General features: G+C 52.2%; 1 protein-coding gene across 1 annotated transcript; it reads left to right on the top strand.

Moving 5' to 3' along the window:
- The first annotated feature begins 880 nt into the window (after positions 1-880).
- On the top strand, positions 881-22,115 carry NMNAT2 (nicotinamide nucleotide adenylyltransferase 2). Its single transcript, XM_035333680.1, has 11 exons — positions 881-1,037; positions 13,508-13,596; positions 14,110-14,177; positions 14,581-14,659; positions 15,481-15,607; positions 16,255-16,335; positions 16,431-16,475; positions 16,956-17,032; positions 18,586-18,687; positions 19,433-19,500; positions 19,658-22,115. The coding sequence occupies exons 1-11, from the start codon at positions 953-955 to the stop codon at positions 19,758-19,760; spliced, it is 924 nt and encodes a 307-aa protein (XP_035189571.1). The 5' UTR covers positions 881-952; the 3' UTR covers positions 19,761-22,115.
- The last annotated feature ends 181 nt before the right edge of the window (positions 22,116-22,296 follow it).

Raw genomic sequence — 22,296 nt, 5'->3', positions numbered from 1 at the left:
TGGAGCACCTTGCCTGAGCTTTAGTTTCTTTCCTATGAAAGGAGGCAACATGCAGTGGAGTGAGGCAGGAGCCCTGGGACCATCGCTGCCTGCGCTCAGCCCGAGCTGCGGTCGCTGCCTCTGCTAAAGGCGCCGAAGCATCTGCAGTGGGAAAGTAGCACCCTCATCCCCCCGGCAGCAGATGTAGAGCCACCTCCTGGTTCAGTGCCAAAAACTCGGGAATTCAGGTCACCCCAGTGCCCCTCCAGTGCTTTATCCAGCAGTCACGTTTCTGCCCCGAGGGGTCTGAACGTCTGAGGTTGCCACGTCCAGGCACTTTGTTCCCTTAGCAAGCTCGTTAAATGCTAGGGGAAGAAATCAACGTCATACTATATCGGCTTTGGGGGAAAAGCACTAAAGCAAAGAAAAACAAAAAAAAAAAGGGGGGGGGGGGGGGAGGGGGAGCTGTGGTTCTGTCAGTGCTCCAGCGCAGAGGAGCCCACCACCACCGTGCTGTGCAGGCACGGGGCAGTCGCCACGCCATGTCCCAGCCAGGTTTCCAGCAGAGAGGTTTCCATCCCTCGGTACCCGCAGGTGGCTTTTAAAGCCGCTGAGTAACTTTTAGCCCAAACGGAGGACGAGTTTTGTGAGGACGGGGCACGCACGGGCACACACGGGGGTGAGCACGCCCGGGAGAGGCCTGAGGAGCGCCCTCTTTTCCTGCCCCGAGGCCTGCAAACGCCAATAAAGGCTGCGGTCCTGCAGGCAGAGCTGCACGGCACCGACCAGCTGCCCGGCCGCCCCCTCCGGCGTTCCCACCCGCTTTCCAGCGCCCTTCTCCCCTCACGGCCGGCGGGGGGAGGCTGCGGGAGGCGGCCCCGGCCCCGGCCCCGCCCCGGCCCCGCTCCCCCCCGCTCCGCCTCCGCCGCAGCCGCACCGAGACACAAAAAGCGGCTGGGGCCGGGTCGGGGCCATGACGGAGACCACCAAGACCCACGTTATCCTGCTGGCCTGCGGCAGCTTCAACCCCATCACCAAAGGCCACATCCAGATGTTCGGTGAGGCTCCGCGGCGGGCCGGGGGGCGGCTCGCGGGGGGGGCTCCGCGGGGGGAGAGCGCCTCGGGGGCGGCGGGGCCGGGGCGGCTGTCCGGGGCCGGGTGGTGCTGAAGGCTGGGAGGGAGCGGGAGGAGGAGGAGGAGGAGGAGGCGAGGTCCCGGCCTCGCCAGCAGCCGGAGGCCGCCGAGGAAGACGGCCCCGCTGTGGGAAGCGGCACAGGGTGCGGGGAAGGGGGGGGGGGGGGGGGGGTCGTTTTCTCTCCCCTTGTCGCGGCCCTGCCCCTAAGACCCCCGGGGCCGTCCTGGCAAAGGCTCCCGGCGGTGTCCGCGAGCCTGCGGTCTCTGCAGCGCTTTTATTTTCTCCCTGGCTGGGGAGGGAGGAGGGAGGGAGCGGGCCAAGCAGCTACAGCCAGGTATGGCGTAAGTGAAGGAAAATCCAGGCGGCTGCTGGGGCATCAGGATGCCCAGCCTGGCCTTTGGTCGTCAGCCGCAGGAATCGGAAACGTCCGTGCGAGGTGATTGGTATCACGGGGAGTCCGTGAGGCCGTCCGGGTGGCGGGGATGCTGAAAGCACTGCCACAGCCTGCTCAGGGAAAAAGGAGGGATGGAGGGAGGCAGGGATGGAGGCAGGGAGGAAGGGCAGTCGCTGTCAAAGACAGCCTGGCATGCCATAAATACTGACTGCCCGGATAAAGCTCGGGCTGCCTGGAGATCCCCGTACAAGCAGCCACCCGCCTGAGGACGGGGGTTCTGTGAGGGTGAGGTGTCCGCTGCAGAGCACCCCATGGGATGGAAGTGGAGAGATGGGCTCGCTCCTCTCACACGCCTTCCTAGAGCACGCAGAGAGGATCCATCCTTGATGTCTGGTGGGGGATATCAGGCTGGAGAGCAGATGCTGAAGGTCCTGTGCTACAGCTGGGAAAGCATCCCTGGGGTTTCTGTAAGCTGTACGCAGGTTTCCAAGCACAAAAAAAAATAATAATAATCAAAATCAGCTTGGGGGATTTCTGCATCAGACCTTGTTTTTGTAGATCATAATGAGACGGTCAGCAGGCTAGAAATTAACGGTTTTCTGGATGCAAATGATCCCGTTGTAATTTCTTTTCCTACGTGCCAGCAGATTTCCTGGACACCAATATACCCAAAACTTCAAAAGTGCCATTCTCTAAGCTAAAACCAATTGCAAACAAAAAGGAACAAGAGGAACTGTTTAAAAATCAAAACATAATTAAATGAAATTACAGGGTCTTGGTTGTTACCATTGATAAAATGGATTTCTGTAATCCATGTTATTAAAGATGACATTCTGATTAAGAAAAGTAAAACTAAAAATATCAATGTGGCCCATATTCAATGGACTAAAAAACAGTAACAACATTTATTTTAGAAAATAAGGGTCAGTAAAATAATGCTTTGCAGTTGACACACAATGAGATTTTTTTTTTGGCTCAGTGCTGTTCAGTATCTTTTATCAATGACCTGGAAGAAAATATATAATCCCCACTGGTAAAAGGCGCCAATGACTCCAAAGTGGATAGAACAGGAATTAATGATGATAACGAGTCAGTTGTGCTGCCTGACTCGGTCTGTTTGATAGAAATGCCTTACTCAAACAGTGAAGTCAAATGCAAAGTCATGTGTCCAGCGAGGAGGAAAGCACGTCACCACGTCACATATAAACAACAGGCAAACAAATGTCTTCTGCCAAACGGTGATGTTGTCAAGGACCGAGGAGCAATCGTACGTAGTGCTCTGCATACAAACAGTGTGATGCTGTAGAAAAAACAGCGAGTGCAATCCTTGTGCATGCAAGCAGGGGAGTATCAAGCAGAAGAAGAGAGGTTGCCTCGTTTTTACATACTGCATTAGCAAACCCTTCCTGGAAGAACAGTAACGAGAATTACATTAGCTCCGGAAACCAGGCTTTATGGTGAGAGCGGAGAGAGGCTCGGTCTAGATTTACAAAAGCCACAAAGGAGCAACGAGATCATGGCCTAGGGGTGCCTGCACGAGGCAGGGATGTGGGACTAGGGGGGGCTGCTTCTCTTAGCAGAGGAGGGACTGATGACATGCCAGGAGCAGGTTGGGATGCCACACAACTTCAGACTAGAAATTTGGTGTGTGCTTTTGAGTGAAATTAATCAACGAGTAGGAAAAGACATTCAGGCACCTGGTGGATTTTCTGTCACTGGAAGGCTTTAAATCAGGACTCAGCAGTTTTCCAGGAAGACATGTTTTAGCTCAGAGAGGATGGCTTGATGTGGAAATTTTATGTCTGTATGTCCTGGAGAGATCCTGGCCTGTAAGGTCCTGAGAAACTGGGACAGGGATACGAGAGTCTTCTACAACTAAGGGACATGGAAATTAGTTCCTAAATCCCTGTCCATTTTTGTTTGAGGACTCCCTCATCCCCATTTAAAAGAGGAATCATATGAGGGCAGGGGAATCGTGACCAAAACTTGTATTGCTCCTTGAGCTCTGTGCTATGACAGCCCAACAAAAAGAGTGTCATGTCCTGTAAATGCTGTATTTCCAAGAGCTGAATTTGTGCAAAATGACTGTCTTTATTTTTTCAGATAAATATTTGGGCTTCATTGGCCTGTTACGGTTTGTTGCTTACCATAAAGAGATACCATTTATCTACATAATTCATGGCACCAATTAAGCTGAGAGGACATATAGGACTTGCACTGGCATGCCACTGTAGACATACCACTGTACGCCCATCACATGTCTCAGTCTGGATCTTACCGTGTTTTATTCAGGCCAAACGCCAGCCTATGCCCGTAAGAATTTTTCCTGGGTGAGAGATGGGTTATTTGGAAGGCTCTCCTAACGGGGGGAATTCTTCCCTGATTTTTTTTTTTTTAGTTTTTTCCACTGGACATGAATTTAAGACTCACTATCAGGATGCTCAGGTTTCCAGGAAGCTGGGGACTTGTCCCAACCCCAGACCTCCAGCTGCAGCCCGTGGCTGACCCTGGCATTCACGAAGGTACTGCTGCCGGGCTCCTTCCCTCTCCTCCAGTTCCGCGGCTGGGTCACTGGGGCTCACCAAGCGAGCCTGATTTGTGTCTGTGTATATACAATAAACGTCATACAGAAAAGCTAATAATTAACACAAAACATAAACATCACATATAAGGAAAAGGAGGTGAGATGCTGTGCTTGCTGTACAGCTGTCCGTTTTAAGGGGTTGCGACAACACCCACATAGCCCTGAAAACACTCTGAGTTATTTGTGGCGTTAGATGTGCTTTGAGATGTACGTGTATTCTGAGTCACAACTTTAAGTTGTGTTTTCTATATTTATGTGGCAACAAGAAACTCAGCCTAGGATGTGGGGGGCGGGAGGGGAGGAAAGCCAGGAGGAAAGAAAAGGTGGATTAATGAGGCACTGGTGGGCTTCAGCCTGTGGTGAGAAGCACCCATCCTACCCTCACTGCAGTTCTGCTGCTTCCTCCCCATGCAAGCAATGCCACCCAAAGGACAAGAGCCAATGGGCCAATGTCAAAAGCAAAATACTATCTGCATGGTGATGCAAACGTACTGGAGCCTGTGCCGGCGCTCTGCCAGCTTTGACAAGTAAAGCCTTTCCCTGCCACGTCCCAGCACAGGGAACCCCAGCACAGCTGTGTCTCCTCCAGAGCACAAAACCACAGGGCAGCCTCCAGAGCAAGATGGAAAGCATATCTTAAATTAAAAAATAAAAAAGAAAAGAAAAAAAAAGAAAATGCAGCTCACTTTGAAGGTAGTGTTGGGCATAGTACTGGGATTAAAGGCGTCCCTGTGCAAGGTCACAGGCTGTACGGTTGGTGTGGTTCCCTCTCAGGGTGTTTCAGGGTTGGAGAGGGAGGTAACGAAGTGTTGGAGCTGAGGGGAAGAGCTTCTGTTGGGTGAGCTGCTTTGTAGCACTGCGTGGGAAAGGGCTTGTCCTACCCCATAAATCTACGAGATCTGTGGGGTTGTCCCGATAATTCCTGCAAACCAAACCTCGGGGACCCGGAGGAGGCGTATCAGGTCAATCAAAATGCAGTGCTTTAATATTGATTTTTTGTTTGTTTGTTTTTCTTAAATTATAGAACAAAAGGTTACTCTCCAAATGCAATATTTCCCATTTTGGCACTTCTGACACACGTCAAACCTGACCTGCACACTCCTCCACCCCCATTCCCCCCTCTGTTCATCAGGCTTTGGTTAGTGGAGTGTTTCCTGGCCCCTCTGTCCTGGCACAGGACGGTTTCGATCCCTGGTGGTGCAGTGCCCATGGGATCCTGGAGGCTGGGGCATGGAGGATGCTCAGAGCTGGATTTGAAGGCAGCACTTTGGGCAAACCCCAAGGAAAGGGCCACAGTGCTGTTATTTCACTCTGTCAGAGGCGTCTGGTTTTATTTACACCGTTTTTTTTCTGCGCTATCAAGCATCGATAGCGAGCGGGTGATTTTAATTAAATCTATAGTGTCTGCTGCATCCAGACTTCCTCGTCTGCTGCAGTGTGGTTCATCGAGCTCTGGGTTGCTGAGCAGGGGCTCTCAGCACCCTACATGCTTTACGTCTGTTTGGCCATGGATATGCCCACACACTTCATCTCACACAGCTCCGAGCCCTGGGCACGCATAGAGAAGCAGAGCTTGTGTGTTGGGGGAATCTCAAGCCCTGAAATTCAGCAAATCTCCCCGGCCTCCCTTCCCCACCCTTTTTGTCTAACTAGAACTGAACTTTCCCCATATTTGACGTGCATCTGTTGTTGAGGTGAGTTTGTATCCCAGCCAGTAAGACAGGTAAAAAATCTCTCTGACACCATGAAATACAATGCAGTAGACTGAAACGCAGTACTTCGGAAAACAATGGCAGAGGGCTCCGCCATTAAAAGTAAAACTCTCCGTTGCTTTGCTTCTTAAGAGAATTTGAGCTATTAAAAATCCCAGTGGGCTGGGCCGCTCGTTGCTTGTTCAAAGCAGCCCTTGGAGCTCCGTTGTGCTACATCAGTGGGCTTTGGAGCCAAAAGGACCGAGCCTGGGAAGGAAAGGCGAAGGAAAAAGCAGGGGCTGAGGCTTTTGCCACTCTTGTGTTGTTTCAATAGCCTGAATTTCAGGAGTCACGTTGTCTTACTAGTTGAGACAGCTGAAGTGCAAGGCAGCTTAATGAGCTCTGCACTGCCTGGAACAGGGCTGGGAGAGATGGGTGAGCAGAGGGACAGCTCGTCCTGTCCGCTTTTCCTTAAGTGCAAAAATATCTACAGATGACCAGAAGCAAAATTCTCCCTCTAGCAAAAGCTCATCAGGGATGTGAGAGAGGCTTTGCCTCTACAGCCTGCACCACGAGCAAGAAGCGAAGGCTGCCTCATGCTGCCATTTCATCCCCACTGAGGTCTGGCCACGTGAAGAGATATTATTTATAACCCTCCAGGTGAGTTATCGGACATTGGAAGTCATAGCAGGGCAAACTCCACTCCGTGCTCACGGCTCAGCATCCTGTATGTTAACTTGGGCTGAGCTCTGACGCGCCCTAGAGGAGGACCCACTGCCCCCGAGCTTCCATCCAGCATCTCATCCCATCCTTCTGATCCACAGAGCGGAGGAGCTTCCCCAGCACCGTCTGAAACTTCATCAATAACTGCTCAAGGGTTCTTCTAAACTATTTATAAGCTCTTAAATATTTAGCAGTATTTATTACAGCTGGTGAGGCTCTGCATTGTCTCTGAAACAACACCTCCTGCTGAAACGTGCCACGTGCTACCTTCTGCTTCAACCAAACACAAGCAAGCCCAGAAATCCACTCCTACAACCTCATTCAAGAACCAGGGGCTCCACTTCCATTTCAAAACCAGAGGCTCGCACTAAGATGCTCACACCTCCTGCATGGTCTGCCCTGTTACTTTTGAGCAGCAGCCCCTGGGATGTTGAGGACATCACCTAGCTGCGTGCTGTGCCCACATCGCTCCTGCGACCTTGGGCACGTCGCTTCAGCTCTCCCAGCTGGTGCCTCTACTACAGCAGAACCAGCTTTGGATTTTGAGGAGAAGATGCGGAAAAGCTTGTGTGGAGCATGGGGAACCCAGACAGAGCAGCTTTGCTTGCAGCTTCTTTGCTTGGTGCCTCAGTAAATGGGGGTCTCAGGAGCCACCGTGCAACCGCACTCCGGCAGGAGCAGTGCCCGTCCCTGCCCCCCCAGGGCTGTGCCCAGGCAGCGTGCTCGCTGGGATGTGCTGCCATAGTTTGGATATGCAAGAAAAACCCCATTTGATTGCACAGGAAAGGAAGCCGGTGGGAAACAAGTGAAAGAATCCTCTTTTTTCTCCCTTTAAAAAAAAAAAAAAAAGTGCTCTTGGTGACAGGGATGTACCTGCCTGTAGCTGGCTGCAGTGGGGAGCAGCACCTCCCTGGGGATGAGCAGCGAGGCACCTGTCCTACATCCACCAGCATCCTGGCAGAAGAAGAACAGGACCATTTCCATGGCAGAGTAATGAAAATATCTGCCATGTGCCTTCTGCTGCCGAGTTTGTCCTACTTGACTCTATCCACAGGCCTGAGGCAATAAAAGCCGTTCCCAAAGCGAGCAGTTGGGAATAGCTGGAACACACTCACCTTTGTTTGCCGAAGGGTTTATTTTGGTCGCTGATATTTGGGCTTTAATCAGAGACACAGCCATGCGATGCAAGTTTGGGGTCAGACCCTGGGGGGAACGGGAGGATCTTTGCTGTGGGCTGGTGTTTCCCCCCGAAATGGCTGGTGGGTTCCTTGGGGAGACGGGCAATGAGAAAAGCAGCCATTGGAGGTGGCACTCACATCCCCAGGGGTTCGTGGCAAAACCAGACCTCTTTGTCCCTGCAACACCTTCTTTCCTTCCTTCCTGCTCAGGAGGGCACAGCTCTGCACTGTTCCTTGCTCCAGTTCAGTGGGTGTGGGGCATTTTGTCCTCAAATGCTCACCTGTAATCATTTTGGCCCATTTCTCTGGAAACGCTGAGAAAACACTGCGCTGGAAGAGGAAGGAGCCCCTGCACACATTGCTCCTCAGCTCCGGGGTGGGATCACCCAGAGAGGAAAAGCACCTTGGCCCGGGTGAGGCTCTCCCTGCAATGCGTCCTCTCAGGCTCTGTGACAGGGACCCAGACGGACTGGGACAGTCCTGATCCCTTCCAAGGCCCCATCTGGCTGGGTCTCGTGTAGGGGAACTGACTCAGCCTTCAACCTTCTCTCTCTCTTTTTTTTGTTGTTGTTTTTAAAGTCAGGATGCCACGAGTGGGCCACAGATGGCAATGGCCTGAGCCTTCTCACTCATCCTTCAGGCGGTTCTCCAGGGCCTGGGGGGGTGCAGGGAGGGTGTGCAGGCGCTGCACCTCTGGAGGCTTTAAAACCTTGGCTTCCACCTCTAGTATCAAGGTATCCGCTGGCCGGTTCTTTTTTGTGCCTGTGAAAAGCCATTAAAAGAAGAGTGCAGCAACAACTGAAGCCATCTAGCATGGAAGTCCCTCCCGATTTTCTTCTTCATCCAATGCCCGGATGCAGCTCAGGACTAAAGGGGTGGGGGGAAAGTGTAACAGAGCAATTAGCTTGGAGATGAAAAATCATTAAGCATTAACGGGGCTTAATGGGATAGCTCTACCTCCTGCTTCTTTGGAAAGTGAAGCTTTCCTTGGAGAGCAGCCAGGGCTTGTTTTTGCAGCAGGGACATCGCCGTGTGCCCCGGGGAGCCGGGCCACAGAAGCCAGGCGGGCGGGCAAGGAGTGCTGGAGGACAGGGAAACGACGGGTTTGTCACACAGCTCAGCCTCGAGAGCTGCCCCAGCCCAGTACCCAAATTCATTTTTCAGCATCATTTGAAGGCCCAAGTGGATACAGCCACAAATACATCCCCGATTTGGCATTCGGAGTCATATATATATATATTTGTATACATCACTCAATTAGGCTGAGAATAACTGCTGGCTCCTTGCCTGACTTAGGCACGGGGTATGGAACAAGATTTAGACCCAAAAGTGCTGCTGGCTAAAGGATAAAGCATTGTGCTTGCGTATCTGGGTCACTGGTCCCTGCAGGAGCAGGAATTTTGGCCGGGGGGAAGGCACCCGCCCTGCCCTCAGTGCCTGTGCGGGTTTGTAGCAGTGGCTCCGCAGCATCCCCCGGGCTGCATCTCCTCGTCTGGGAGAAAACAAAGGAGAGAGGAACTCTTAGGGGCGGGGATGAATCGGGGACAAAGGCAAAACATTTGAAATCACACCTTGAGAGATTAAACACGAGGAATATTTGATTTCATTAACATCAATTGAGGCGATGGAGCGGCGCCAGGGGGGCGGAAGCATGACCATTAAATATAGTAGGTGAAAATCTCCAAAAAGCAATGTCTCTTAAATAAGCAGCGACTTCCTAGCAGGGGAGCAGGATGCTATTTCTGGAGCGATCTGGACACAAAACAATCATTTATCATTTCTGTAGCCCTGGAGCACGCCCTGTGATCAGTCCTTGCCTCACTATTGTCTCGCAGGGGGCGGCAGTGCCAAAACCACACAAAATCCACTTGTGGCAGAGGGGAGGAGGGCTGGGCTGGGGACACAATCCCAGCCAGCAGGGAGGTGTCAGCAGGACCTGTGTCCCCCAGCGGGCTCCTTCTGTCCTTCCTTGGCCAGTAATGGTTGGTGTGGATGTGGCAGGCGTTTGGCACATGGTGCCGGGCAGAACCGGGCTGAGGATGGGCCTGGAGGCTGGGGCGCAAGGAGAGCAGCTCAGCCCTGCTCTTCTGGCCACAACGCTGGAGAAAAGCCCACTGCTGGTACTGGAATGCTCAACACCAGCACCCCTGCTGCTCCGTGTGATGTCCCCAGCTCCTGCCCCATCCTGCCAGGCACCGGCACTGGTGGAGTGGAGACCTCAGAGGATGCAGAGAAGCATTTCAGCTCCCACCACCAACATTTTCCTCACCAAAAAGCTGTTTTATTTCAGTCCAGCCCTGCTCTCTCAGGCCAGACTCAAGAGCCATCGGCTTGGAAACCTCGTCACCAGGCTGAGCACAGTGACAAATAGGCCAGGAACCCAACAAACCTGGGACCCAGACTCCTGAGACCAACGGCTTTCTGTGTTTTCTGTTTGTTTGTTTCTGTGTGTTTGTTTGTTCCCAAGCAGCAATCTTTGCATAAGCAGGGAGATAAGGCTGGGAGCTGCACCGACAGCTGACCATAAGGAATACAGATGAGAAGAGGAATGCGACACCAATGCATTATCTTTGGCACCCCCATGTCTGCACAGTCTTCAACCTGCTCTTCACAAGAAGCATGCTTTGCATGAAAGATACAATTCTTATTTAAAAAGGCATTTTCTGAGAGGGTGTAATGGCCCAGGGCTTTGGAGGAAGCACCAAGCACCACAGCGTCAGAGCAGCGACTGCTCAAAGCAATGATCCAACAAAGCCAACATCCCATTTCCAGAAACCAAGAAAAAACAACCAAACCAAACCAAACAAATAAACCCACGGGTCATACTCTGGCATGGAGCAACTCAGCTTAACCCCACCGTGTGCACAGCACCGCTGCATTTGGGCTGGAAGACCCAAAGGCAGACGAAGACTCACCCTCAGCCCTTTCCGCACCAGTCGTGACCTCCACCACTTTCCACCATCCACGCCGTGGGCACCACCATCCCCTCTTAGAAGACCTAAAGCGATTTTCACTTGCCTTGTATATAGGATGACACTCAACGCTGGATAAGCTTATGTGTTTGGACAGGCATGGCTATGGCTGCCTGTAGCTTTCTCCATCCCTACAATGAAGAGTAATTCAGTCCAAGAAAATTACATCTGTGAAAAAAGAAAGAAAGAAAACAAAACAAACAAACAAAAAACCACAAGGCTTTCATGAGGTTTTGTGTTTCATGAGGTTTTGTGATTACAGCACTCATGGGCCACAAACTCACACCATCATCTTGTGACATCCCAAAGCCACGGTGCCACCTGCCCCAGGTCTCTTGTCACTGTCCCAGCATTTACCTTCTGTCTCCTGGTGTTTGGTATTTCTGTCCTGTATTTCTGACATAGATGTCAAGCTCTTGCAAATGCAAATCCCAACTTTTATATATATATTTTGTAGAGTAACAGAATTCTTAGAGGTTTCTCAAAAGACTGCTGTGCAGTTAGATAGCAAGTGAGCAATTCAGAGCAAGAACATCCACTTCCTTCCTCCCGTGAGCTGCACTGCCAGGGGCACCTGGACATCCGAAAGGATTTGTCCTCCCAGGGCTGTTGGACTTGCTAAGGAAATGGGCAAGCACTTTCTCTGCCTACAGCTGCTGGAATTATACGGGGTTTCTGGGGCTCCACTCCTTTGCTTGCAGGTACCCAGAGGGTTTTCCGAAGGGCACTCAGGTCCGATCTGTCCTGAGAGCCGCTGCGGAGAGGATGCGGTGCAGGTTGGGGTCGGTGCCCAGGGGTGTGTGGTCAGAGCTGGGCTAGCTCACGCTCACACAGCCCTCAGGAAGTGGGTATCTGGCTGAACTTTTTGGCTTTGGCCACCAAAAACTTGGGCCCAACTAAGAGTATAGGTCACCTTCACAACCATGAAGCCATTCTGCTTTCCTTAGAGTGAATTTGACAAAGATGCTGCACACAAATAGTAAGCTTGGAGGTGAACAGGGCAGTGTTTTCAGTCTTCTTTTGGCAAGGAAAATCAGTCCAGAGCAAAGCAGGAACTAATGAGAGGATGCATTAATTTAAGAGTCCATGACCATTTTTGTTAGAGAATTTACTTTTTTCTTGGTATTTTAAATGCAAAACTTATACCCTATGCTGTCTTTTTTATTATTATTTTTTCCTAGTCTGTAAGAGATCCCAGGGCAGGTTCAGAAAAAGAAAAAAAGTACACCTTCCCCCTTCACAACTGATTAACTTTAGAGGTACTCATGGGAAAGATGTTAACATGAAAGATGTGGGGATGTTAGAGCGGGTCCAGAGGAGGGCACAAAGATGCTCAAGGGGCTGGAGCACCTCTCCTACAAAGAAAGGCTGAGAGAGCTGGGGCTGTTCAGCCTGAAGAAGAGAAGGCTTCGGGGTGACCCCATTGCAAACTTTCAGTACCTGAAGGGGTCTTATAAAAAGGATGGAGAAGGACTCTACTCAGGTGGATAATGACAGAACGAGGGGGAATGGTTTTAAACTAAAAGAGGGGAGATTTAAATTAGGTGTTAGGAGGAAATTCTTCACTGAGAGGGTGGTGAGGCACTGGCACAGGTTGCCCAGAGAGGTTGTGGATGCCCCATCCCTGGAGGTGTCCAAGACCAGGTTAGATGAGGCCCTGAGCAACCACATCTTGTGGGTGGTGTCCCTGCCCATGGCGGGGGGTTGGAACCAGCTGATCCTTGAGGTCCCTTCCAACCCGAGCCATTCTGTGATTCTGTGATTCTATCAACATCAATAAGAGCATCCAAGAAGGAGAAGCTGCCACTCTTCCCCTATGATTCCTCTTTACAACACACAAAATGGAGAAGACGGCCTTTTTTTTTTTTTTTTTTTTTTTTTTTCTTAAGTGCATATTTGGCCATCACAGCAGGCTATAAAGGGAAGTCCCAGGGAAGTCACCACATAATCCTCACTCCGCAGCTGTAAATGGGAACAAAGCTCCCTTTCTGCAACACTTGTCCATTAAATGCACACAGGCATCTGGGGTCAGAGCAAGATTTTAGGCTTTTCTGGGGACTGGTTCAGTGTTTGTGGAGGTCCTGAGCATGCACAAGGGGCTCTCAAGCTTCTGCATAGGGTGTTTTTATGTACATAACTTATACCACGCACAGCAATAATCATGCAGTAGTACTGATTTTAGCAAACTGCCCAAAAGGGGACAACCTCCTCCACCCAACACCCCTATTCCTCTCAAACCCCCTTTCCAACCCATTTTCTCTCCCTTGGTGACCCTTATCACAGGGCTGGGCAAGCCAAGATGTCCTCCCTGCTCCTCTGCACAAACCAAATTATTCAACCCCATTTTTATTTCTCCAGACACCAGCATGCACAGGGCACAAGGACCGGGAAGAAAGCCAGAGAGAGGGTTTAGGGGGAGTCTAGGAGGTGCACTAAGGCTGACAAATGTCTCACTGGCTGTCCCAGGGGCATGACAATCACAGTACCTTTCTAGACTTCTATCCATCCCAAATGCTATTTTCATGAAAAATATTCTTTTTTCTGCATGTCAAAACTTGGAGGAACAAAATTTTTTTTGGTCAGCCCTGCAGAAGACAATAAAAGCCAGTGGAGGATGAAGATGTTGGAACCCTTGCCTAAATGATGGAAATTACTAATTTGGGGGGGGCGTGAGAGGTTCCAGATTCACAGCTGGGAGCTGAGGGTGCAGCTTTTAGGGCAAGGAAGGTGATGGCCATATGAAGCTGCAGGTGAGCCCCTCAAAGGGCATTTGGCAAAGCCAAAAATATGGTTTTGCAGGGCTCAGTGGGTTGGGCTGGTGTACTGACCCCCTCTTGTTCTTCCCCCCCAGAGAGGGCCCGCGATTACCTGCACAAGACTGGGCGGTTCATCGTCATCGGTGGCATCGTCTCGCCTGTGCATGACTCCTACGGGAAGATGGTGAGTTGTCCTCGTGATCTCTTTCCTCTCTGTATGTGCCATGTTGAGCATCCTGGAGCCATGGGAATGCCTCCAAGAAGATGGAGAGGGATAAACCCACCCAGGCTTTAGATAAAACTTGGAGCGAGACCCTGTAACCAACTAAAACTGGAGAGCAAAGAGAACTGCTGCCAAGCAAGGTGATGGTGGTCATTCTGCTTGGGTTGGGTTGTCTAAATGATTTTAAAACCCTATTTTATTTTGAGGAGAGCAACAATACAAGTGAGCTTTCAAAGTGTGTTCTAGAGGGAAAAAGAAAAAAAAAAAGCATAGGAGAGGAGACGTTCTGCCTTGCCCAGCATCCTGGGGCTGCAGCCACCATACCCCAGGTAACCAGGCTGTCTGCCGCAGCTCTGAGAGGCAGGACTCCCCCTCACCCAGAAACGAGGAGATTAAATCACTTTTTGCAGCTGTGTTTATGGGCCGTCTCCTTCTAATCTTCATTTTGATCGTTCCTTCGCCCCTCTCCTGCAGGGCCTGGTCTCCAGCCGGCACCGCCTGACCATGTGCCAGCTGGCCGTGCAGTCCTCCGACTGGATCCGGTGAGTGGCCCCGATGGTCCTCGTGGTCCTTGTGGTCCTCGTGGTCCCTTCCAGCCCAAATAGTCTGTGGGTGACAGAGGCTGAGCCACCACAGGGACAGGTGCTAGGGCCAAGGGGCCGGCAAGCACTGGCCTGCAGGAGGCCCACATCTGAGGTGGGAGCAGCATCTCAGCTGCCTTCAGGAAGGAGGGTCATAGCACACATAGACGCGTCCAAGCCAAGTGGAATTTGGGTACCAAGAGCAGGAAGGAGCCTGGGCACGGGCACATGCGTTCAGGGCCTGTCCCACACAGGGGACTGTGCGAGGAAGGGACAAGTGGGGATGAAACCGCCAGGAAGAGCTGGGTGGAAGGGATGGAGGAAGGACACGTAAGGACATCAGCCAATGCTGTTGCTCCTGCAGGGTGGACCCCTGGGAGTGCTACCAGGACACCTGGCAGACCACCTGCAGCGTGCTGGAGCACCACCGTGACCTGATGAAGGTGAGTGCCCTTGCACTGCAGGCACCCTGCGACCTGATCCCATGCCGTGATCAGGCAGCAGACACCATCCTTCACCCAGCTGGTGCTCCTGAACCCAGAGGTGGGCACCAAAGACCAAAACAGAGAAGATGCAGACAATTGCCTGGCCTAGAGGAGTGTGCAAGGCCTCTTGCCACAGCTATTGTATGCTCCTCTTCCCTGTACGCAAAAGCAGTGCCCTTCAGATCAGCTGGTTGTGCTGTCACCAGTAAGCAGGCACCAAGCGAGGAGCAGTAGATAACAAGGAACACTTCCTCTAAAGCAGAACTTCATTGCTGTGCAAAAACTGCTTGGAGGTGGGCTCACCAGCACACTCTGCCAGGGCAAAACGTGAGGAGTGGCTTCAATCCCACAGCCACTCAATTGGACGTCACCTCCAGCCAGGGATGATGGCCACCTGCATCCTGTGCACACCAGGAGTGGGTGTGGAGGCAGTCCTTCCAAATGCCCAGGCAGAAGTTCTCAGAACTTATGGGCACCTCCAAGAGACAGAGGTTGCACCTGCCTGTGCACAAGACAACAGCAACTTTGCCAGCTTTAAGGGCCGGTGCAAAATCCCAACCCCGCTGTCCTGAGCCATAATCACAACTCATTGGGCCCAAGATCCATCTGGTGGGGTCACATAGCAACAGGAATCCTAAAATGAGGCTGGATGTGTCTGTCACTAGTGATGACCTTTATCCTTGGGTACAGGGACTTGCTGCTGGGGTGGTAAAAGTTTTGGGAGGCACCTCCAGTCTTGGGGAAGCCACCCTTTCAATTAAACTTGTTCCTTGCTGCAGAGAGTGACTGGCTGCATCCTCTCCAACGTCAACACCCCCTCCATTACCCCCGTGATCGGACAGCCCCAGAACGAGTCTCCACAGCCCATCTACCAGAACAACAACGTTTCCAACAAGCCCACTGCAGGTAGGTGGCACTGGGGGTGGAGAGGAGGAGCTGGCCACCCGGTCCTCACATCCCAGCCCAAGCTACCAAACACATGTCTCTTTGGGTTGAGCTCTCCCGAGCTCCTCCAGCTCATCCTCCTCCACCACTAATGGTGGAGCAGAGGTTTCCCTCATCCTCCTCACAGTTTTTTGGCATGCTGGCACCACTAGAGATAGGGAATGGCAGAGTGCTTGAACTGTTTGCAGCCCTGAGATCCCCAAGATTGACCAGAGGCACCTGCCTCATGACTCATACTTATTTTTGGTTGGTTTTCCTAAATCAAACAAAAGATTTCTATACCTCCATGTTAAGCTGCCCCATGTCCATGCTCCTGATGAAAACCAGTCCAGCTCCCTCTACTCTCCTGGCTGCATATTTCTGCCCTCCCCTGCTCCATCTGAAAACAAAACAAAACAAAACATTTTTTGGCTGGCCTGGGTCAGGTCTCTCAGCAGGCTCCATTGCACCCGATAGATATTTGGTTTTTGGCAGAAGGCTGAGCCGTCTGCCAGAGAAGGTGGTGGGAGCTGCTGTCCCCATGTGTGGGAGCCTCCCGTACTCTGTGCGAGTGGTCAGCCGTGGACAAAGCCTGTCCCCATCTTACCTCTTTTCTTCTCTGCCTTTAGCAAAGATCCTGGGGAAGGTGGGAGAAAGCCTGAGTCGGATTTGCTGTGTTCGCCCGCCCATGGAGCGCTTCACCTTTGTGGGTAGGTACAGGAGACACCCAGCACCACCTCCAGGCCCTCTCTCCCTCCCCAGCACCCTCGCCAGGCACTAGCACCTCTCTTCTGCCTCCCCCCAGATGAAAACGCCAACCTGGGGACAGTGATGAGATACGAGGAGATTGGTGAGTACCCCGCCCCTTGCCATGCCGCGCCGGTGCTCAGTAGTGCAGGAACCCTGGTGGCAAGGGACCTGGGACCATCACCTCCCCTGGGCTCTCCACATTTCTCTGAGGATCAAGCCCCCGCAGCAGATCACAGAGCAGTTATGCACATCCATAAAATGCAGAAATGACTCCTGCCCCATGGGATATCTCACCTCCAGGGCACAGCAGCCACCTAGGAGCAGACAGCAATAACATAGCAGCACACAAGAGGAGATGAAATAGCCTATGGGGTAGTGCAGTGTGAACTTCCTGTTTGGCACCACTGGGGATGCAAGAAGGACCATGGGATCTTTAGCAGGACACGTTTTGGTGGCAGGGGGGATTTTTTTTTGGTAGAAGAGGACTCACTCAAGCAGAGCAATGGGATGACAGCAAGGAGGGGAGGTCTGCCCAGCCCAGTTTGCCCCACCTCTGAGCTTTTCTGCTTCCTTCCTTCAGAGCTCCGCATCCTCCTGCTCTGCGGCAGTGACCTGCTGGAGTCCTTCTGCATCCCCGGCCTCTGGAATGAGTCTGATGTGAGTCGCCGCTGGGACCCCCCGTGCAGGCTCCATCCCTCCTCCGCTGCTGCCTCCCCTGCACCCAGCGCTGCCGGGAGCTGCCCAGGTCCTCCAGGCTCACAGGAGCCATCCCGGCTGTCCCCACCGCCCCCAGCCCTTGCCACCCCTGCACAAGTAACCATGTCAGCAACCCTGCCCGGCTCTCCTGGCCTCCAAACCTGTGCCTGCTTGCCAAGGCGCAGCTGCTGCAGGGTAGCCCTCTCCTAGAGGATTTTGAAGAATGTAGTCCCATTTGTTTTCTCTTGGAAGGAGACAGAATCAAGTAGGTGTGTGCCCCAACAGAGTAAGGTGTCGAGGTAGGAAAGCAGAGGTTTATAAAACTGCTGTAAGATAAGTGTTGTCCTGACATTAGAAATTAAAGACATTTGAAACAGTACCAACAGCTTGCACTCAATAAAAGAATGATTAATAATAATAACAACAACAATTAAAGGAGAAAAAACAATAATAAAGGAGGAAAGAAAAAAGGAGTTAAGACCAAGAAGAAAAATCGTCTCAAATCCTCAGCCAGATGCTGTCTGATACCATCTCACGGTGGAGCAGCAAGCAGGCCAGCTGCAGTAATGGCTGTGGTGAGGTTGGTGGGGAGAGCAGGCATCCAAAACTACATCTACATGGCAGAATGCAAGGCAAGTGATGGAGAAGTTGCTTTTCTCCTCCCTTGCAAAGGCAGATCTGACCTGCAGATGGCAAATGACCCCTATGGAGATGCCTAACTCCGTGTTTTGCTCAGACGTTTGTGCTTTTACTGTGAACTGCTAGGATTCTGGCACGGTTCAGTGCACTGAGACAGGAGCCCATCTCAAACACGAGCCCTAGGGAGAGGGGATGGATTACTGACCTGCTCACCCCCTTCTGTGCTCTGAATCACAGCTGGTGGCCACTGGAAATAAAAAATGCTTCAGCCAGCTCTGGGCAAGTCACTTTGTCCCAGGCTGCTGGGAGCAAGCTGCATGGTGCTGGGATCAGTGCCTCCAAACCTCTTCCCTTCTGTCCTGAGGAGAACCCAGCCATGGTGAGCCAGCCACAAAGCACCATCTCAGAGAGAACAGTAAATAATAATGTAAACACAAAGAGAGGCAGGGATGAAGGGCTGTGCAGATAACGTGCCTGCTCCAGCAGTGCAGCTGCCGCCTCTTCCACTCAAATCTCCAGTGAGGCTGAGTTCATGTCCTCCTCAGGCAACATCTGCTGCTGCTAGCCTTCCCACCATGACAGGTCCTCCCTAAAGCCCAACTTTGACCCCCATTAATAGAATTTAACCCTGTTCCTTTTTATTTCATCTACCACAGACCACTCAACATGTCACCAGCAGCACTCCTTAATAAATCCAAGTTTCTGCCAAAGGTTGTCCAGAAAGGGAATAAATTTGAGGCTAGCTCCATCCAGACCTTTGCTAAGCATTCATGGGGTGTGCGGCTCCATTTGGGGGGAGGGGGTAGGGTAGGATGGGAGATGGTAGCAGTTTTTGCTCTGCAAGGTTATGAAAACTCTCTTTGGGTTGATTCTAGATGGAGGTGATTGTTGGGGAGTTCGGGATTGTGGTGGTCCCCCGGGATGGAGCAGATCCTGATCGGATCATGAACCACTCCTCAATACTCCGCAAGTACAAGGTAAGGGGATTCACACACAGTCGGGGAATCGGAGAATACCTCATGCTGGAACACGAGGATCATTGAGTCCAACTCCTGGCTCCACACAGGACCACCCAAAAATCAGACCCTGTGTCTGAGAGCATTGTCCAAACGCTGCTTGAATTCTGGCAGGCTCAGCACTGTGCCCACTGCCCTGGGCAGCTTGTCCCAGTGCCCGACCACCTCTGGGTACAAAACCTTTCCCTAACCCCCAGCCTGCCCCTCCCCTGTCCCAGCCCCATGCCATTCCCTCGGGTCCTGTCTCTGTCCCCAGAGAGCAGAGCTCAGCACTTGCCCCTCCGCTCCCCTCATGAGGGAGCTGCAGGCTGCCATGAGGCCTCCCCTCAGCCTGCTCTGCTCTGGGCTGAACAAACCCAGGGACCTCAGCCACTCCTCACACATCTTTCCCTCCAGACACTTCATCATCTTTGTTGCTCTTGCTGTTGCCCTTTGCTGCACCACTTCCATGAGATGAAACTTTCTCGTGAGCCCGAATGAGAGCCACAAAGTGACACCCGGCCCCACCAAAATCATACAGGGCTGGGGGGGGGGGGAGGACACGACACGACACACGTAGAATTCCACCTTGGTTTTGCCCCAGCTGGTTACTGGGATCAGCAATGGGGCCACCAAGCCCTGCCCAGCTCCCCATCGGCAACTGGGCACTGGAAGACACTGGCTTTCGGGCCATCCCTTTGCTTCTTTCTTCTTCCTCCCTCCATAGAGCAACATCCTGGTGGTGAAAGACGACTCGAACCACCCCATGTCAGTCATCAGCTCCACCAAAAGCAGGTGGGTGATGCTGAGGGCCTCCTGCTATGGGGGGGAATCAGGGTGTCCCCAGCCAACCCCTCCATTCATGGGGACACCACAGTGTTTCCAGCCCTGGTCAGCCCTGGAAAGGGGCCACCCAACCCCTCTGACCCATCCTCTTCTCCCACTCCCCCAGACTGGCCCTGCAGCATGGGGATGGACATGTTGTGGATTACCTCTGCCAGCCTGTAATTGACTACATCCTCAAGAGCCAGCTCTACATCAACGCCTCTGGCTAAGCACCTGAGGTCCTGCAGCAAGACAACCCCGTTGCCCCACATCCCTACAGCTCTGCATCACACTTTTCTCTCTCTTTCTGTGTCTCCATCTCTCTCCCCACCCCATGGCCTCTCACTCCTGGCGCCGACACTCCATAGTGCAGCAACATCTAGCAGCACAGCCCCACAGGGAATGGTTCGGTCTCTTTTTTTTTTAGGAACTGTCCTCCCCATTGTGTGTGGGGAGGGAGGGGGACAGAGATGTGCTCAGTGTGCTCGGGGAGGGAGGCAGCTCTGGCACACCCTCCCCTCACACATGTCACTGGGAAGTGGTCCCCCCAGTCTGACCTCCCAGCATGCTCAGAGCAGGGGCTTCCTCTTTGGCATCATCTTACCCTACTTAAGCTCAATACATCTAGGTGGACTTTTTTTTTTTTTTTTTTAATCAGTTGCAGCGTGGGCCCCATGGACCTCTTGCCACAATGCCCTGCTTCCAAATGAATCCTGGTGGGTAGTGGACAGGTGGACCTCCTCAGGCCAGCAGTAGGATAACCCAGCCACCAAAATCCTTCTCTTGACCCTCAAAATTAAGGAGATGGTATTTCTGAAGGGGTAAGCATTGTTGCCAAAGCATTACTTGCTTTGTAGTCTTGTCTCACCTTTCCATGGCTGCAAGTGAGCCTAGCCCATCCCAAGGCAAGCGGAGCTGGGATGAGGCTATACTCCAGCCCCCACATCAGAGGGGATGGCCAGCAGCACCTAGACAGGGACCTGCCAAGGCCAAGAAGTGTGGGAGGAAGAAGAGGGATGAAGCAGGAGGCAACCCAAAGCCACTGATGAGAATTGCCCCAGGCCTGGTTGAGCTTCATGGAGACTGTATATTGCCTGATCCTCTAGCCTCCAGCTCTCTGTTTCTACCTGTAAACTCCCCCCTTTTCCCTTCACTCCAATCCTTGAAGAGTTTATTAAATTCATGATATTTTTGCCCTCCCAAACTGGCTTTGGATACTCCACACGTCCCCTGGGACAAGCCAGTCTCCTGCTTTCATGCCTGCAATGTGCCCTGTGTAACCTGCTCAGCCAAATGCCCCAAACCAGGGCAGGTAACATGGAGCAAAAGAAAATTAAGTCCTGCAGAGACAAGGCTTACTGAAGCAGGCTGCTCTCCTGCTGGGTATGCCCAGGGTGAAAGGATCCTGCTTCTCCTGATGGCTCAGCCTCATGGAAGGATGGCAGCTGCAAGGAGGAAGGTACAGTCCTGCTCTACTCCTCACCTTCTCCCCTCCCTTTGCTCCTTCTAACCTTGTATCTCTAGTGTCTATAGCTCCTGGACCCATTCCCCAAAGACCGGGGCTGACGAGGCCTAGGGAACTCTCCGCCACAGCACGCCTGCTCTCCATGATCCCTAGGGCAGCGCTGACCAGATGCTGGTCCCCAGCAAGGGCCGGTACTGTGCTGACACACATGAAGGCTGAGACTCCTCCAGGGTGTTTCAGGGAAAGAGCTGAATTTACTTCTTCTTCCTTAAAATCTACAAAGAGTCACGAGCTGGAAGCTTCAAAGACAGAAGCTTCGAGGACGAGACATTGCACTAAGCGTGGTGACCTGCTGGACACGCTGTCCTCTGTGCTGTAAATCTGCCGCAGCCCCCTCCAGAGAAGGCAGCTGCCATCTCTGAAACAGCAAGCAACCTCGGGCAAGACAACATTGCCTACAAACCCCAGGTCCTCACAGCGCACAGGGCTTCATGAGCAGCAGCTAGCAGCTCCACAGAGGAGGGCCCAGCCAAGTCCCAGAAGGGAAAGCATGAGAAATAGACATGACATAGGCTGCCCAAAGGTCGGAAGAGGTCTTCCCCTGTCAGGGATTTCCCTCCACATGAAGGCTAGATCAGAAATGGCTGTGAACGTGGCAGCTTGCCAAACAAGCCGAATCTCACAGCTCCAGCTCTCCTATCTGCAGGCAGTTGTGTACATACCTCGAGGGGTGTGGAGACATGTTAAAAACAAACCAGAGGGGGTGGCCAGAGTATGCAGGAATCAGCCTGCAGGGATTTCTCTTCTCCTGAGATGTCCTTCTGCTACTTTGAGCTGCTAACCAACATCCTACCGAGCCCCCTTAGCTAATGCATCGGGCAGGTACCCCTAGTTGGGTTTCGTGTCCATAAACACCCAACGTCTGTAAGCCAGTGGCTTGATTCCTCTAAATCCATTGTCCTCACTGTCCCATGTGGTCAGTTTTTCAGCCTCTCCATTCTCTCCAACCCGGCACAGAAGTTATTCTAGACAACAGCCTCAGACATCACGCTCAGTTTTAAGCTCCAAGCTGGAGGAGAAAAAGTAATGTTAGAAGCCAGCCTCCAACACACACATACAGAAAAAAAAAAAAAAAAAAAAAAAAAAAAAGGATTTTAACCTCTAGGAAAAGTGAAGCAGCTTTGAAGAGGGAGGAAGGATGGTGGATTGTAATGGTGGAAATGGGAAAACAAAAGAGGAGACACTAAGAAGGAATGAAGGTGGCACGTCTGAGAGCAAACTCAGATCCCCTTCTCCCTCCC

Source organism: Oxyura jamaicensis, chromosome 8, assembly GCF_011077185.1.
Source record: "Oxyura jamaicensis isolate SHBP4307 breed ruddy duck chromosome 8, BPBGC_Ojam_1.0, whole genome shotgun sequence".
Lineage (NCBI taxonomy): Eukaryota > Metazoa > Chordata > Aves > Anseriformes > Anatidae > Oxyura > Oxyura jamaicensis.
This window is presented reverse-complemented; position numbering and strand designations above follow the sequence as displayed.

Coding starts and splice junctions, on each gene's coding strand:
- NMNAT2 (XM_035333680.1), top strand. CDS start 953: ATGACGGAGACCACCAAGACCCACGTTATCCTGCTGGCCTGCGGCAGC. Junction 14,178..14,580: donor CAGTCCTCCGACTGGATCCG/GTGAGTGGCCCC, acceptor TTGCTCCTGCAG/GGTGGACCCCTGGGAGTGCT. Junction 15,608..16,254: donor TTCCAACAAGCCCACTGCAG/GTAGGTGGCACT, acceptor CTCTGCCTTTAG/CAAAGATCCTGGGGAAGGTG.